The sequence below is a fragment of the Drosophila montana genome, unplaced genomic scaffold (assembly GCF_035044405.1).
Source record: "Drosophila montana isolate Dmon_TW-CO22-7 unplaced genomic scaffold, ASM3504440v1 contig_3848_1, whole genome shotgun sequence".
In the NCBI taxonomy this organism is placed as follows: Eukaryota; Metazoa; Arthropoda; class Insecta; order Diptera; family Drosophilidae; genus Drosophila; species Drosophila montana.
Window position 1 is genome coordinate 1661482 of NW_026998720.1, and position 16019 is coordinate 1677500.

Sequence of the window (16019 nt, forward strand, 5' to 3'; positions counted from 1 at the left end):
TTTTTGTTATTTTCTCTCCTATCGTTAACAATAAGCAGTTGCAAAAATTTACAGATTCTATTAAATATACTTATTTTGCCTTTTTATTAATTGCCTTACATTTATTTAAAAATAATATTTTTTTATTTTTTTATTCTTCTCCCTCTTCTGATAAAAAAAAAAAATAATAAATTCCAGATATTATTTCAATAAAATTATTTAACGTTTTTAATAATTGCATTATATTTATTAAAGAATTTTAATTTTTTGGATTTATTTATTTAAAAAAGTCCCAAACTTTATTTAAAGGGATTTATTTATTTTATTTTATAATTTTTATTATTTTCCATTTACCATTAAAACATGAATAAACAAAATTAATATTTTAAAATCGTTTCCCAGAAATCCTATCATTTTGTTTATTATTTTCAAAGTAATAATTAACTTCAATAACTTTTTCTTACTAATTGAACAAATTTTTCCCATTTATTATTCAAGTCAATTACAATTATGTTATTTTTAATTGATTTCTATATATTAACTTTATAATCCTTTAAATATTGCACAGAAACTATTTTAATAAATTAATTTAATTTGTTCATTTTTACTGTTTATTGTCAACAATAACTTGTATGCAAGTCCCAGACATTGTTAATGAAATTTTATAAGTATTCAACTTTTTTTTAATTTTCACTATTATATACTTTACTTTAAAGCCCTTTATGAAGTTCCCAGAAATGATCTCAATTTATTTATTTAATATTTTTTGTTTTTATTTTATTAATTTCACTTTTACCCTTAACTCCAAATAAAATATAATGCAAATCATGGCAAAGTGTGTTACACATTTAAATGCTTCAACCTACATTAAACAAATTATCACAATTTTTAAATGAGTGTCATGAACGCCCCCAGCCGCCCCGCTGCCACCACCGCCGCCGCTCCACTCAACTGGAGGAGGTAGACTAAGCCGGGCCGGCAACTTGAGCCGTCGCGTCGTCAGTGCAAAGTAAACCAAAATATTTGTTGACAAACCGTTCGAGCAAATTACTTAATGGCTTAGCCAGTTAATGACCATAATGATGACAATCGTGATAATGATGAACAGGTAGCTGCTCGATGGGATGCTGCCTCGATGCCTCAGTGCCTCGATGACTCGTGGATGCTGCCGCACTGTGTGTAGACAACTTAAGATGTATTTCAATTTAAAAGCCGAGCTTTCAACAATTGCACTGAGGCAGCTTAAGGCGTAATTAATTTATTTGTGACTAACTAATTACTTATATTTAGCTAATATATATAATTAACATTTTATACGATATGCTTAGAGAATACTTTTTATTAAATAAAACTATTTTGAAGCGAACCCTTTCTATTAATCCATTTCAATCTTTAACACATACTTATATTAAGAATATTCTAAAATGTGTTCAATTTATTTTCGATATTTTCCATATTTAACTAGATTTGTATCTAAATAGTTTTTAAGTAACCCACATTAATGAGTTATCTTTATTTCAGTTTTCCAATGACCTTCAATCAGTGTGCAACGTCTCCAACGATTATCTTGTTAATTAACGCTCAACAGCAACTGGCTTGATTTTTGTTTTTTGTTTTTATTGCCGTCTTTTCATGTGAAACACTTGGCGTGCTTTCGCACCAAGGCGAATGGGGCACAGTGGGCGGCTGTGCTGACCAAATGACTGGCGAGCGCTGCACAAGGTCATCCAATTTGCCGCTAAACGGGCACAATTATCGAGCAGCTATCGTCTTATATAACGCATTCGACCCGTAGGAAGTCATTTAAATTCGAGCTACACGCGCGCTTCTTCTTCTACATGTTAATTTTACTTTGCTGCGCCCACCTGCTCCAACGCTGCCTGGCAATGGCAATGGGTGGGTGGGTGTGCGGCTGATGTCATGTGGAGTATCCAGGGCTTTTCAATTACAATGAATAATGAATGTTAATGGCGCCGACTAAAGGGCCTTAGCCCTAAGCTAAGCTAATGGAATTCAAAGTAAACTCTATTTATAAGCCTGCATTTCCAGAGAATGTTCTTAAAGTGGTCAAAACTGAGTGAATGGGTGGTTGGGCGGTTGACAATTGTCAAGACTCTAACATACACTTGACAAAAAAAAGGGTTAATTCAATCGCAAGACATAAAAAAGGCTTCAATTTAACTTATATAAAGATTACTTAAATTAAACTAACAAACAACATATTAAAAAAAACAAAGTAAAAAAAAAACAGATTATCAAACGCATTTTGCCAAAAAAAATATCAAAATACACATGAAGAAAATCTCATTAACTTATTTAAAATCAGTTGTAGTATTGACCTAGCTAAAAAGCTTAAATATTAATGTATCTACAAAAATATGATAGAAATATTTACTTAATATATTTATGCGTTGGTTGTTTGGCTAATTTCTTAAAGAGAAGTGGAGCTTCTTCCATTGTACTTAAAGCTAAAATACATATTGGAAAAATGTAAAAAGAAAAAATATATATATATATAGAAAATTGCACAAAAAACTTATAAATAATTAAATAAATATAAATATTCTAGAAATATTTACTTAAAATGTTTAAACGTTGATTGTTTAGTTAATTGTTTTAAGAGTTTAAGGAGATGTGAAAGAAACGAATATAAAAAGAATAAAGTAATATACAGATAATAAGTAAAGCATATAGAAAATATTAAAATCAAATTTATAATGAATGTAGAATTGGACTAAACAAAAATTGAATAATATTATATGACAAAAATATAGAACACAAATTTACAAAAAATGTGAAATTGGGCTTTATAGAGTTTTCTGACACAGCATTAAAAGATAAAATAGCACTAAAAAGAAACAAAGTTAAATTGATTTTAATCAAAAATCAAACCATATGAAAAATTTTAGAATTTCGCCAGCTCGTTTCTTCTTCTTGTGTTTAATTATCCGACACAGTCACATTTGTAGGTATTGCAGTGTATTTAGGGCCGAGATCAATAAACTTTAATAGCCTAAAGTGACGCATATCTAAGCTAAAAATTCCATTAAAAAGGTGAAAGTTCAAGAAGCCTTCTGCAAATAATTACAATAATTAAGTGGGCAGTACAAGCAAATAAACAAAGGCAACAACCAATCAAAACGCTGTAGCGTAATTAAAGAAAGAGGAAACATTGACATTGAAGTATAATGCCGCGTGTAGGGCACAATAATAACAATGAATAATTGTTGTATAAATGCAATGAGTGCGTCGAGAAAAAGTAAATTATAAATAAAGATCAACAAACACGCACAAAATGTGCCTGTATTAACGAGCTGCCGACCATTAAAACCAAAACATCCCAGCACAGGTGGGCGGCGGTCATAAAAGTCAGCCAAACAACAAATCAATGACTGCAACAAAGGCAAATTGTGGACAATCTGGGCGTGGGGCGTGGCACATTGTCGCCTCAGCCAGAGACTTTAATGTCAAAAGGCAAACGCGCACTTACAAATCGGTTAGTTTTACTGACGTATCTCATGGATGCCCAATGCCAGTGCATGTATCTGCAACTTGCTGTGCCCGTGTGTGTGTGTGTGTGTGTGCCTGTGTCATGTTTCATTGAATACAATGCCCAGTTAAACACTGCTGCCGTAATTTGTATCTCGCACTTTGTTTATTTACGCTGTCATCTGCTATTGTTTGGCGCTAAGAGTGCCCCCCTCCCCTGACCGCTTGCTATTCCCCACTAGCCTTTTTCTGTTTTGGCCAGCACTCACACTTATACACATTCACAAAGCAGCATTTTGTTAGCCATTTGCAGTCAGTCACATTTTGTGGGGCCCCGCAACAACAACAACAACAACAACAAATTCGCTTGTCAGCGCGCCCCTGGTTCAGTTTTGTTTTTGGGCACTTTAGCTCTTTGATTTTGCTGCTGTGGGGCACTTGGGGCTGCTTTGAGTCTCGACCATCATTTTTGTTTACCATGGCGCGTTTTCTGCGGCCTAACTGGCAATTAAACATGTATTTGCTGGCATTTTGCCATTGTGGCGCACACTTAAACGCAAGCCACGCCCCCTTTTCGCTGTAGGACTTATCACAATGTCAGTGCAAAACAAGCGAATAGTCGAGTGCATGTTGAGCTGGCTATAAGCCAGCAATTTATATGGGTTTCAGATGCATTTATCTTCAATTAAAAACTGGTGCACTTGTCGTATACGTGATGTTGTCGACAGGATAAAAGCTGTAGTCAATTAAATAATGTGTTTATGTGAAATGCAATGCATGTGCACCCATGAATAAGTTGCAGTTAAGTGCATTTAACATGTAGTTAACTTCATTTTCTCCTATGACTTTTAGTTGATCTACTGTCAAGGTTCAACAGTCAGTTTATGCTTCTGTTAAATATGCCTATGAATTTATTAACTACAGCAACTTTTCCTTTTGATTGTACTCGTAAGTTTATCTGCCTGTCAAAAATTGGCAATTTATTTATCTAATGATTAGGCATGGCTTTATAAACTTAGCTGCTGTTCAACTAATGAAATACAGTAAAGAATCTATTTAGAGGACTTTAGTTTTTTATCTTGCTAACAAAAATGACCGCTGAATATGAATGTCAAAGAAGTATACAACATATTTTTACACTCAAAAGTGAAGGTACGTAATCACACTTATCCAAATTTTTTAACTGTGCAATGATTGTCAATGATAAACTGAAATAAATGTTTTAACATTTTTTTTAGATATAATTTTCTTTTAACAGCATTGCTTTTGTATGTAATGTAATGTATCCTATTGCTGCGTTTTGTCTTTTGCTTTAAGTCAAATTTAAGACAAATATAATTTTTAAACAATTTAAGCAGCTGCTGCACAGCTTCATTTTTGAATTTACACACAATTTGAAGGTTAAGTCAGCTTCGTGTAAACGAACTGTAAAGTTCGCACAGTGGCGCCATCTGTGTGTCGCGCTTGTGCGCTTATCAAAAACTCACAGCTGTGCTGCTTCGTCTTCCGCTCTTACTAACTACCTTGAACAAGTTCAACGCAAAAGCTTCGCCGCCGAACCTCAAGAAGCCACAGAAAATAAACAAGAAAGAGGCAGAGCGTAAAGATTGTAAAAATAATACACAGTAATACACAAACGCGAGCAGTTATCAACTGCAGTTCCGCACGAGAAGATCCACACGACGTTGCGCCTGATAAATCCAAAGAAACAACTTTCGCTCTAGACTTTTGCTAGGAAAAACTCCATAGAAGCATGGAAGTATTAGATGACGACGACAACTACAGCGAACAGGTGGGGTAAACTGTAGCTTATCTCGCCACATTCTCAAATACAAATTCTGTGCATACTCTGTTCACAAAGCGCAAAAGGGTATATTTCTTTTGGACAATGTCCAGTCAGCTGTCCGCTATTCTGTCCGTCTGGGCTTAACACTTGAAAAATATACCTATTTTAATACGCATCATTATCAAAATTTTTGGAGAAAGCTGTAAAAATCTATATGCTCACCGGTTTTTGAGCTAAACTCCGTAATTGGAATTCTTTCGACCTCTTCTAAAAATCAAGCAAAAATAAATGAGGCCACGCCCACCTAATAAAGAAGTCACTCACATAAAGAAGTCTCTCGACTGTTATTGGAATGTGGACAGAGTATTGTTCGGTTGATAGACCCGTCTTCAACATTTTTTATTGTTCCCATTCGCCCAGCTCATTCTGGTGCAACAGAATCTGCGCTCGATGCCCATCGAAATTGTGCAGCGCTATGCCGAGAGCACCGAGCATTTGGATTTGAGTCACAATTGCCTCAAGGATCTGTCCTGGCTGTCGGAATTTGAGCAGCTGCGTTATCTGGTCCTGGACAGCAATCGGCTGCACGAGTCGCAGCTGCGCACGTTGCAAGTGCCACTGCCACAGCTGGAGGTGCTCATGCTAAACAAGAACGAGGTGAAGCAAGCGAATGTGCCCCGGCTATCAATTATTATAGGGTATATCAATTTACAGTTCAGCGATCTGGCGACAACGATTCGACTTATCAGGCGGCTCTTTCCCAACATTCAGTACCTCAGCTTGCATGGCAATCCAATTTGCCCCGACGGCCTGCATTTGCAGCCCTTCTCCATCTACTTGGATTACGATTATGCATACTACAGGTGGGCATATTACCAGCTCCTAAATTATAGCAAGGATCTTTATTTTAATTATTATTCATTATTTTTCAGCAATTTTATAGCACAGACGCTGGGAAAGCTAAAGTTTCTGGATCACGCCCCGGTAAAACGTTCCTACAACTATGAGAGTTTTCCTATCAAGGGCCATGATAGGGCGGAAAATACACTCGTAAACACGACAAAACTTTGAAGAAAAAACACATGTACTTAACTAAACTGATAAAAATCTCAATATTATAAATCATATACCTGTTTTTGTGTAGTAAAAGCTCTTAGTCGTGACAAGCACCCATTATTATTGATAAAAGCTCAAGGTGAAGAGCTTTTATCAACAGCCGAAAAGGCGCATGACATAAAGCACAAAACATATTAAAGCACGGCTAATAAATACCTCGCGGTGTCTTACAACTATTCTTATAGGCTGACAAAATTTAGGATATAATTTCTAGATTAAGAACTTTAACGATGCAAAAAATATTAAATAATTTAAAAACCAGTATAAAATGATATAATAAGATTTTGATAATCAAAATAATAAAATAATAAAGTAGGCAAAGATATACGAATTTTCGAGCGGAAACAAATAATTTCTAATTACTTTTAGGGTTTCGTAATAACAAAGGATATAAGAAAACAAATAAAAATAAAATAGAAAAATATACATCAAATTTAATGGGTATTATTGAACTAAAGCAAGTATAAAGCATAAAATAATTGAAATGCAATATAAAATGGTAACAATAAGTTCTAGATAAAAGAGAGATTAAATTTGTGTATGAAAATGATGACATAGCTTATTGACGCAAAATAATTTAAAGAAAAGTGCACGACAAATCAAAGATAATGATATATTAAATTTGTGCTAAGGTACAAGTACAGCAATACAAGTATAACAGTAAATGTTAAACAACAATGCGAGCTAAACTAACATGCTGTAGCAGGAGCCAAAAGCCAGCCTTAACCTTTGCAGGGTATATAGACATGCATAAAAGTAGAAATACACACACACACACGTGTTCATTTTCTGTTAGCCTGCGTTAGCCGGCCGGCATATGTTTTGCGGAGCGAAAGACAGCACAAAAGCGAGACAGCGTTAAAAGCACGCGCAAAGGCAAATCAAATAAACGCACGCATATCAAAGGCAGCCATAAAACGAATCCAGAAACCAATTGCAGCTTCAGTTAAGTGCTAACGCTCAGGCAGTCAAGTTGTCAGTCGCTCAATTGCAGCTCTTCAATATGGCCAATCCCAATGCGCAGCCCAAGTACACAAAAGTAAGTAAACAAGATATTGTTCTAATATTCAGAGGTATTTGTTTCCGTATCTCTATATTTACGGCTGTTCCCATAATGAGTGAAGAATTTCAATTACCTGACTACAGCTGGCGACAAACTGTGCTAAGCTTGGTTAGGATAAGCCCAAAGCCTTGAACTGCATATAAGAAATTCATTTTTTTCTTTTTGTGAATTTTAATTGAAGCACAATTTATTCAACTCGAATGGTTACACGATTTTTTTGTGTTTGATGTCAGTTCAAAAAACTTGTTTTTGTCAAGAATTTAGTCGCTTTCCTTTACTATATATGTATGTACATATGTCTTGCATATATATATAACGTTAGTATATATTGTAGTATGCATGTGTGTGTGTGTGTGTGTATGGCACGCACGCAAGACCGCAATATGTTTAAAGTGTTATTGTATATTTTATATAATTAATTGCGGGCCCATCTGGCGTTTTATTAGCTGACACTTGCTATCGCCCTTTAAGCATTATCAAGTGGGCTCTTTATATAAATACATTTCAATCTAATGTGCATGTCCGATTTGTATAGTTGACTTTGTAAGCGACACGCCTGCAATATCAATTGAAAATATAATATTGTACACTTACATTGGTTTCCCATAAAGGAATTAATTGTCTTATGAAATTAGGCTGAATATCAGTTATAAAGGTATTAATGGTCTTATGTATTTAGGCTACATCTCAGTTATAAAGTTTTATTATTATATGATGTACATATATATTTAAGCTCCATGGAGGAGCGAGCAAACTGAAAAAGAGTTATCCACGAACAAAATAGAACAAATATTTATCGTCGTAGATATTCGCAAATTATATTTTTTTTCACGCATTTCCAGCTTATCTAGCAAAACGGAATTATTGTTTTATGACTGTTTAATAGACTCTTTATGTACACTCTCATATTCAAAAATTTCTTTTTCAGCAACAATCAGATACAATAAAAAAAAATAACGAGAAAGCATTTCAAAAAACGCTTTAAAATATATAAGCCGCATCATAAGGAATTTATTTAATAAATATACATCGCATAACTTATGACTCGTAATATTATACGTTACGATGCGTAATAGAAAAACTAAAGACGTTATTTGAGCTAAGCGTTTTTTGATTTAAAGTAACATAATGCCAAAGTGTTTACAAATTGATTGCAACCAGAAACTAGGTTTTTTTTGTATAGATAAACATAAAACTCATCAAAACCCGACAAGTCTTACAATTTAGTCTTAAAGTACTCTGGGGAAAGCCAAAGTATTTCTATTCTCAAACATTCAACATGTTGAGCTCTTGCCCTGTTTACAGGGTATTATCTCATTAAAATGCTTGCTCTTGTTTACATTAACATAATTTTGATAATCGCTGGTGGTGCTCTGATAATGGCCATTCTGATAAGGGACCAACACAATATTAGATTAGTTGCGCTCGAGTGTGGACTTTAATAGTCATATTTAGAGCACAGCATGAGTTGGCAGTTTGTAGTTTGAGTTCCTCTTAAATGCTCCTTTATTCCCTCATTTTATTCGGTTGCAATCTTGACATTCCCACATGCATAAACTCCACTTTAGCTAATTGGTCTAAACTGCGTCAATTTCACATTCGTTTATTTTTTCTACACAATCAAAACTCGGAATTTCATTGACAATGTCATTATTTGTTGAAAGTTTAATAAAGTCTAGTTAGATCGTTTTGTTTACATTGAGCGTAACTGTCGCGTGTTTGGAGACTGACAACTTGTTAGGTTCACGTCCCAGCGGCTGCTAGTTAGGCACAGGGCAAAGGTCGTCGATGAAGTGGCGCCAATTAGTGGCACGCCAGGTGGTGCAGCTGCAAATGCATTGCAGCAGCTCGAGCTATGAGCATTGCCCACCCGCGCACAGCCAGGTGAGGAGCACAGTTTGACAGGCACTGGCACGTATATTACGTATAATAATTGCTATATAATCTGTATTTGATTGCAGCTGTTTATCAACAACGAATTCGTTGATGCCGCTTCGGGCAAAACCTTTGCTACCCACAATCCGGCAACGGGCAAGGAGATCATCCAGGTGGCCGAAGGCAATAAGGTGAGCATGAGCTCGCGCTGATAACGTATGCGCGGCAGGTTCTAATCTAATTTGCAATCTTTCAATCCAATCAACCAGGCTGATGTCGACCGAGCTGTGGCTGCCGCCAAGAAGGCCTTTCATCGCGGCTCCGCCTGGCGTCAAATGAGTCCGCTGCAACGCACCAATCTGATGAACAAGTGGGTGCCATTGACCCTTGATCCTTGAACAGTCACATAATAACTGCTCCTCGCCCCCACTTCATATTTCAGACTCTGTGAGCTGATGGAGCGCGACAAACAGTTTTTGGCCAGCATTGAGACCCAGGACAACGGCAAACCCTTTGCGGAGGCACTCTTCGATGTGACCATCTCGGTTATGACGCTGAAGTATTACGCTGGCTGGACGGACAAGTTCTTTGGTGACACCATACCCGCTGGTGGTTTCGTTGCGATGACACGCAAGGAGCCAGTTGGCGTTGTCGGTCAGATAATACCCTGGAATTACCCACTGTTGATGTTGGCCTGGAAATGGGGTCCCGCATTGGCCGTTGGCTGCACCATTGTCATGAAGCCCGCCGAGCAGACGCCGCTCACAGCCTTGCACATGGCCGCACTGGCCAAAGAGGCGGGTTTCCCGGCGGGCGTCATCAATGTTATAAATGGCTTTGGACCCACCGCTGGCGCCGCCATCAGTGAGCACCCGGACATTGCCAAGGTGGCGTTTACCGGCTCCGTTGACATTGGACGCATTGTTATGCAGGCGGCAGCCACAACGAATCTGAAGCGCGTCTCTCTGGAGCTGGGCGGCAAAAGTCCCGTCGTCGTGTTCGAGGATGCGGACAGTAAGTGGCATAGAATCCTAGACATTAGCGTTGAGTAACCCCATTTGATGTGTTTGCCCTGCAGTTGACTATGCTGTGGAGACCGCCCATGAGGCGCTCTTCTCCAATCACGGCCAGAGTTGCTGCGCCGGCAGTCGCACCTATGTGCACGAGAAGATCTACGACAAGTTTGTCGAGAAGGCGGCCGCCAAGGCCAAGGCACGCACCGTGGGCAATCCCTTCGAGGAGAACACTCTGCAGGGCCCCCAAATCGATGAGGAGATGATGACCAAGGTATTGGGCTACATTGAGAGCGGCAAGCAGCAGGGCGCCAAGCTGCAGGCGGGCGGCAAGCGTATTGGCAATGTGGGCTACTTCATCGAACCGACCGTCTTTTCCGACGTCAAGGATGACATGCGCATTGCCCAGGAGGAGGTAGAACAAACGCATTGAGCAGCCTCAGCAAGTGTACTCATGTGCTGCTCTTTCAGATCTTTGGACCCGTTCAGTCCATCTTCAAGTTCAGCTCCATCGAGGAGATCATTGAGCGTGCTAACAGTGTGCAATACGGCCTCGCCGCCGGCGTCATCACCAACGACATCAACAAGGCCATGAAGTTCGCCAATAGTGTCGACGCCGGCTCCGTTTGGATCAATTGCTATGATGCCGTCCTACCGCAAACACCCTTCGGTGGCTACAAGCACTCCGGCATTGGTCGCGAGCTAGGCAAGGACGGTCTGGACAACTATCTGGAGACCAAGACAATTACCATGAAGCTTCTGTAGGGTGGACAGCATCTGGTCCTTTTTGTTTTTTGTTTGTATATGGAATATTTGTATTTTATTTGCACATTCTGGCTTTATGGTTAGACTATTGCATTTCAATTAAAACTATTTGTCGAAAACTAAAATCGATTATATTATAAATTAAAACGAGGCACGAGTTTACTTAGCTTAAGCTTAGATAATATCATTGGATTGTTCGAAACCTTTTTGTTTTGTTGTGTTGAAAGTTCAGCAGACTTCAAATCGGAACTTGAAATTGCCTTTACCCTTGCAGAGAATGTTATTATGATCACGGGCAGACATAAAATTGATATAAACAATATATATATATATATAACTATATCATATAGCAGCGAGTCGCTCAATAAGAGAAAGGTTTTTTGTTTTCCGAGATATCTTGACCATCTTTACATTTACATGTTATCCTTTTCACATGTGCCTTAATTCTTATCCACATCAGACTACTATATCATATAGCTTTATAAAGGCTCCAAAAATAAGTAACAATATGAAAGTTTAATTGTTGATCGATCAATCCTATCTTTACCTGGTACGAGCATTATTCTGTACATCTGTATATTACACTCTGGGCAAAAAATCTTAAGAACTTCGTATTACCCTATCTTTCTTCCTTATCCACCTGCTATAGCAAAGATTGCTGATATATAGAATGTGGTAACATTTTTGAGAGCATCATTTTTGTATAATCGGACTACTGTATTAATTAGCTTCCTTGGGCAGGATAGGGTCAAATATTAGGCTGCGCAAAACTCATCTGCAAGGGGACTTAATATTCGGCAAGCCGAAACTAACTTCTCTTATTCGCTTCTTTCATTTTGTTCTAGTTCTTCTTCTTAATCCCTGCTTTGTTCTCCAAAACAATCGTATATAAAAATAAACCTGAGATTTCTGATGTGCTTCAGCTTGTGACAAAGTCAAGCCTTAGGCCAAAGTTGTTAAGTGCGTTTGTTGCCGTTGTTGTTGCTGTTGTTCCTGGGCTTTCAGCTCGAGCAGCGGCATGGCCACATCGCTAAGCCGGGACTTGGCGCTCTGATAGTCATCCTCCGACTTGGGTCTCAACTGCTGTTGCTGCTGCTGCTGCTGATGCTGGTGACGCTGTGGGCTGGACTGCAGCACCTTCGTATAAATGGGTTGTATGGGCTGAGCGCCAGCTGGGCAATGATCGAACATATCATCGATATCGACCAGTTGGAAATCAAAGGCATATATGTAACGCAGCACCATGACCAGCAGGGCCAAGAGCCACAGGATCATGCTGATGATATAGCTGCAACGGAAGAGATCCAGATACACATCGTGCGAGACGCTGTGCTCGTGGATGAGCGGCCGCAGCAGGGCAATCGCATCGCCACAGCTAAAAATAAAGGTTATTTCATTTGTTTTAATCAAGTCAGACACGTGTAGACCCACCTGATGGCCAGGGGATTGGTGAGACCTTGCCGCAAATGCCCACACAGACGTCTCAGATAGCCATTGGTCAGTATCGTGTATGCCGCGCTGCCCAGACTCATCAGCGTGAAGATCAATATGGAGGGCACAACAATTCGCCAAGGCTTGGGCAGTACACTGAAAAAGATAAAAGGAAAGATCATCCCAGTTAGTTGTCATCTGTTCACAGTGTAAGAAGACCTTGAAATGAGTTCAAAGGAGTCTTCTGGATTGATAAGATTGTTGACTCGGAAACTCACCACAATGACTTCCAAAAGAAAACTAGAAAATATTGTTTTTGCAATTTCTGAGAGCGGACAGACTCTATTGTAGAGTCGCCTATCAATAGGCTACCTGCCAAAACTAATGAAGCCAGCTCTAATAATGTGGTATAAATAGATTTGCACGATTTGCTCGCCTCCCAGTGGCAAATGTTGTAGTACTTAGTCTGACCCGAAGATACACGATTACAAGTTTCATGAATAGATGAAAAGATCAATACAAACTCTTTCCCTTTGTGAACAGAGTATAAGAAGAGTCAGTTCAACCGACTAGGATATACGCTTAGCGCATCGAAAAAAGCATGTACACACACATACAGATACACGCACGCCGCATGCTGTGCACTCAAGTTGCGGATGTGCTTCTTCTTCCCTTGGTCCCATACTATGCAAAATAATTCCTTTAAATACTTCGGTGTTTATTGTCCGATCTTGATCAGACCTCAAATATGACACCCAAAAGTGGTTACATACAAGGCGCTAGCTTTAAAAATGAATTTGCGGGGAATGGAGGCAGCTATCCAAAAATTGAAATATTCAGAATGTGTATATACTATATACATATCTGCAAAATTGGTTCTATTTAGCTTCTTAATTCTTCGAGCTATGCTTATGGCTCAATGTCTCCAAATCTTTTTTATGAAAATGGGGGTAGATATCGAAAAATATTGTCAACTCGTTCTGTTTATGAAATATGAAATTTCAAGACAGCCTCCAAACAGACAAAAAGTCAGACCTGCCTGGATCGACTGAGCTGGTTGTCCTGATCAAGAATATTTATAGTATATTACGTTGGAGATGCTTCCTTCTATCTGTTACATACATAAGCACGAGAAACATTATACCCCTTAACTGATTTTCAATGGGTACAGGGTATTCAAACTTAAGGTCGTAGGCCACTTACGATGTTTTCTTGTTGCCTGTTTGATAGATGAGACACATGGCCGTCCAGATAATGGCCACAGCCTCGGATATCAGTGGAAATGTGTAAACAAACTGGGCGCCAATGCCGCGACTCCAGCGTGTGGCATGTGTATCTATGGACTCTGCAAGCAATCAAATCAGATTTCACACCAAACTACTCTATGCTCTTCCCACTATCTACTCACGGCTAGCGAGAAATTTGCGATCCGCTTCCGCATTGGGCACCTTCTCTGGCGGTGCATTTGTTGTGGTTGTTGTTGCCTGCTGCGCATCCTCCTGCTCCCGTTCGCTGACCAGCCGGGCTAGCAGGAGCGCATTATCCTTCGGCTCGTAGATATGTTCGAATTTGTATTTTGGCTTTTTAGTTTCTGCTAAAGGGAATAATACAAGTTTAGTTATTTGAGTTAGAGCATTCGCCAGCTTACTTACGGCTGTCGCTCTGCAGCGGTTGCGGCGTTTCATTTGAATCATACGGTAGCTGTGCCACTTTTTGCAGATCCTGCTGGAAGATCTCCTTGCTTCTGTTATCCATTTGGCCATAGTCGCGATCCTTAAACATTATTTTGGCACTGATGATTCCATCGTAGAAATCGCCGGATAGCACGTGCAGTGAAACGCTCCACATAATGGAGAAAATCGCCACGAGCACCATGAGACATATTACTAGAACTACAAAAAAATAATAATAAAATAAAAATTTGGTTATTTAAAGTACAGAATATAAAAAGAGGTAAAAGTAGTTTTCAATTAATGCTGTTTGCAATTTTACAGAAATAATAATTAAATTCAAGTAGTATCGCTTAATTTGATAAAAAAAAAGTAAGGAAATATTCGGTATGCCTAAGATTTAATACCCTTGTAGACATTTCCCTTTTTTATGTTAGATAAGTGAAGCTCGTAAATAATGAGTTTGATGAAAATATCTTTGAAAACATATTATTTTGCCATAAAAGAGCCTACTCTACGACTGGACTTTCCTATGGCAGCTATATGATATAGTGTTCGGATGTTGATAAGATTTTGAGGAGAATTTTGAGATTTTGGGGATCATAGTGGAACTAATAAATCCCAGGTTCGTTCAGTTTTGGACCGATCGTTCCTATAGCAGCTTAATGATATAGTGGTCCGATCTGGCTGATTCTGAAAATATGCAAATGCAAAAAGAGGCACTTCTGCAAAATTTCACGACGATAACTTTAAAACTAAGAGATGAGTTCGCATAGAAACAGGCAGAATATATATATTTTATGGGATCGGAGATATCTCATTCTCGACATAGGTATAATGAGAAACGAGACTTTTAAATGGGCTTAGACATTTTAATAAGCTGTCAGAAGTTCGAACCCTGATCTTTATTTTCAGTTATTTTAATAGTCGGACTAACAAGACTGCGAGTCGGGTTTGATTCAAAAATGTTCGAGCGCTGAACTTCAATTCATAAATAGAATCTTGAATTTAGAACTGATTTAAATGGGACGCACTTGAAGCAAGATCTGGGCTCACAAATGTAGAAACCTCACTAGACGAAACCTTGAAGCTAAGTACAAACTATGAGCCGAAACAATTCTTTGAAAACTCTTTTTGGGTTTACTTATTTATCTCCATGGTTATCATTTAAATATCTTCTTTAATAATCTTTGTTATTATAAATATAAATAATTCTATATATATATATCATTTCTTCCAACTCAAACTATTTGTTTTTTAAATTGTTAAAGATAATAAATATATGTATAATATTTCAAATTACGATCGATTAACAAAACTATAAGTTAACTATGTTTTGTTAACCTGTGAATTATGTGATTTGCTTTGGTTCTATTACAACTATTTAAATAAAAAGTTTAAGGTCTAAGGAATTGCAAACATAGAGGTGATATATTTGGGCGAGCTTAAGCACAGATGATAAATAGTTGCGCATATCTGACAGCATCCATTTACAATAGAAATAGGTGGGGCTAGAAGTTGAGTGTGGGGGGGTGCCGAAGTGGCCAGAGACGTGGCGGCGTCTACTTTTGTATACATATTCGTAAATTTACTAGAAGACATCGTGAAAACAAACATAGACAATGCACAGTCCATAAACTAGCTGGCCAGAGTTTATATTGGAGGCATGATATCATGGCAGATGTTGTATATGGCTTGGTTAACGAGCCACGAAAGCAACAACAACAACAACAACAACAAAAACAACAACAACAAAAACATTTGCTGATGACGTCGAAATTAGCGACGGAGCTGCTCAATAAAATCCATTTCAATTGATGCTAAATTTCCGA

General features: G+C 38.1%; 3 protein-coding genes and 1 long non-coding RNA gene across 7 annotated transcripts in view; 2 read left to right on the plus strand and 2 right to left on the minus strand.

Moving 5' to 3' along the window:
* Positions 1–2886: 2886 nt before the first annotated feature.
* LOC135438742 (uncharacterized) lies at positions 2887–7660 on the minus strand. Its single transcript, XR_010437921.1, has 3 exons — positions 7507–7660; positions 7266–7430; positions 2887–3013 (listed from the first exon to the last, which is right to left on the minus strand). It is a non-coding gene; the product is annotated as an uncharacterized LOC135438742 (long non-coding RNA).
* Positions 5008–6381, plus strand: LOC135438741 (leucine-rich melanocyte differentiation-associated protein). The gene is made up of 4 exons (XM_064697180.1): positions 5008–5260; positions 5675–5911; positions 5969–6117; positions 6187–6381. Exons 1-4 carry the CDS (start codon positions 5222–5224, stop codon positions 6323–6325), a joined length of 564 nt encoding a protein of 187 aa, XP_064553250.1. The 5' UTR covers positions 5008–5221; the 3' UTR covers positions 6326–6381.
* LOC135438738 (aldehyde dehydrogenase, mitochondrial) lies at positions 7253–11211 on the plus strand. The gene is made up of 6 exons (XM_064697175.1): positions 7253–7409; positions 9395–9499; positions 9578–9678; positions 9751–10322; positions 10387–10736; positions 10793–11211. The coding sequence occupies exons 1-6, from the start codon at positions 7374–7376 to the stop codon at positions 11084–11086; spliced, it is 1458 nt and encodes a 485-aa protein (XP_064553245.1). The 5' UTR covers positions 7253–7373; the 3' UTR covers positions 11087–11211.
* The window catches only part of LOC135438739 (uncharacterized), a 13844-nt gene continuing 8638 nt past the window's right edge, over positions 10814–16019 (minus strand). For 2 of the 4 annotated variants that reach the window (XM_064697176.1, XM_064697178.1), the window contains exons 2-6: positions 14170–14409; positions 13926–14111; positions 13721–13862; positions 12518–12673; positions 10814–12461 (exon numbers count right to left, since the gene is read on the minus strand). In XM_064697176.1, the coding sequence (XP_064553246.1) occupies positions 12029–12461; positions 12518–12673; positions 13721–13862; positions 13926–14111; positions 14170–14409 (1157 nt within the window). In that variant the 3' untranslated portion in view covers positions 10814–12028. The remainder of the gene's footprint in view (positions 12462–12517; positions 12674–13720; positions 13863–13925; positions 14112–14169; positions 14410–16019) is intronic. The other 2 variants (XM_064697177.1, XM_064697179.1) reach the window with 1 other exon arrangement.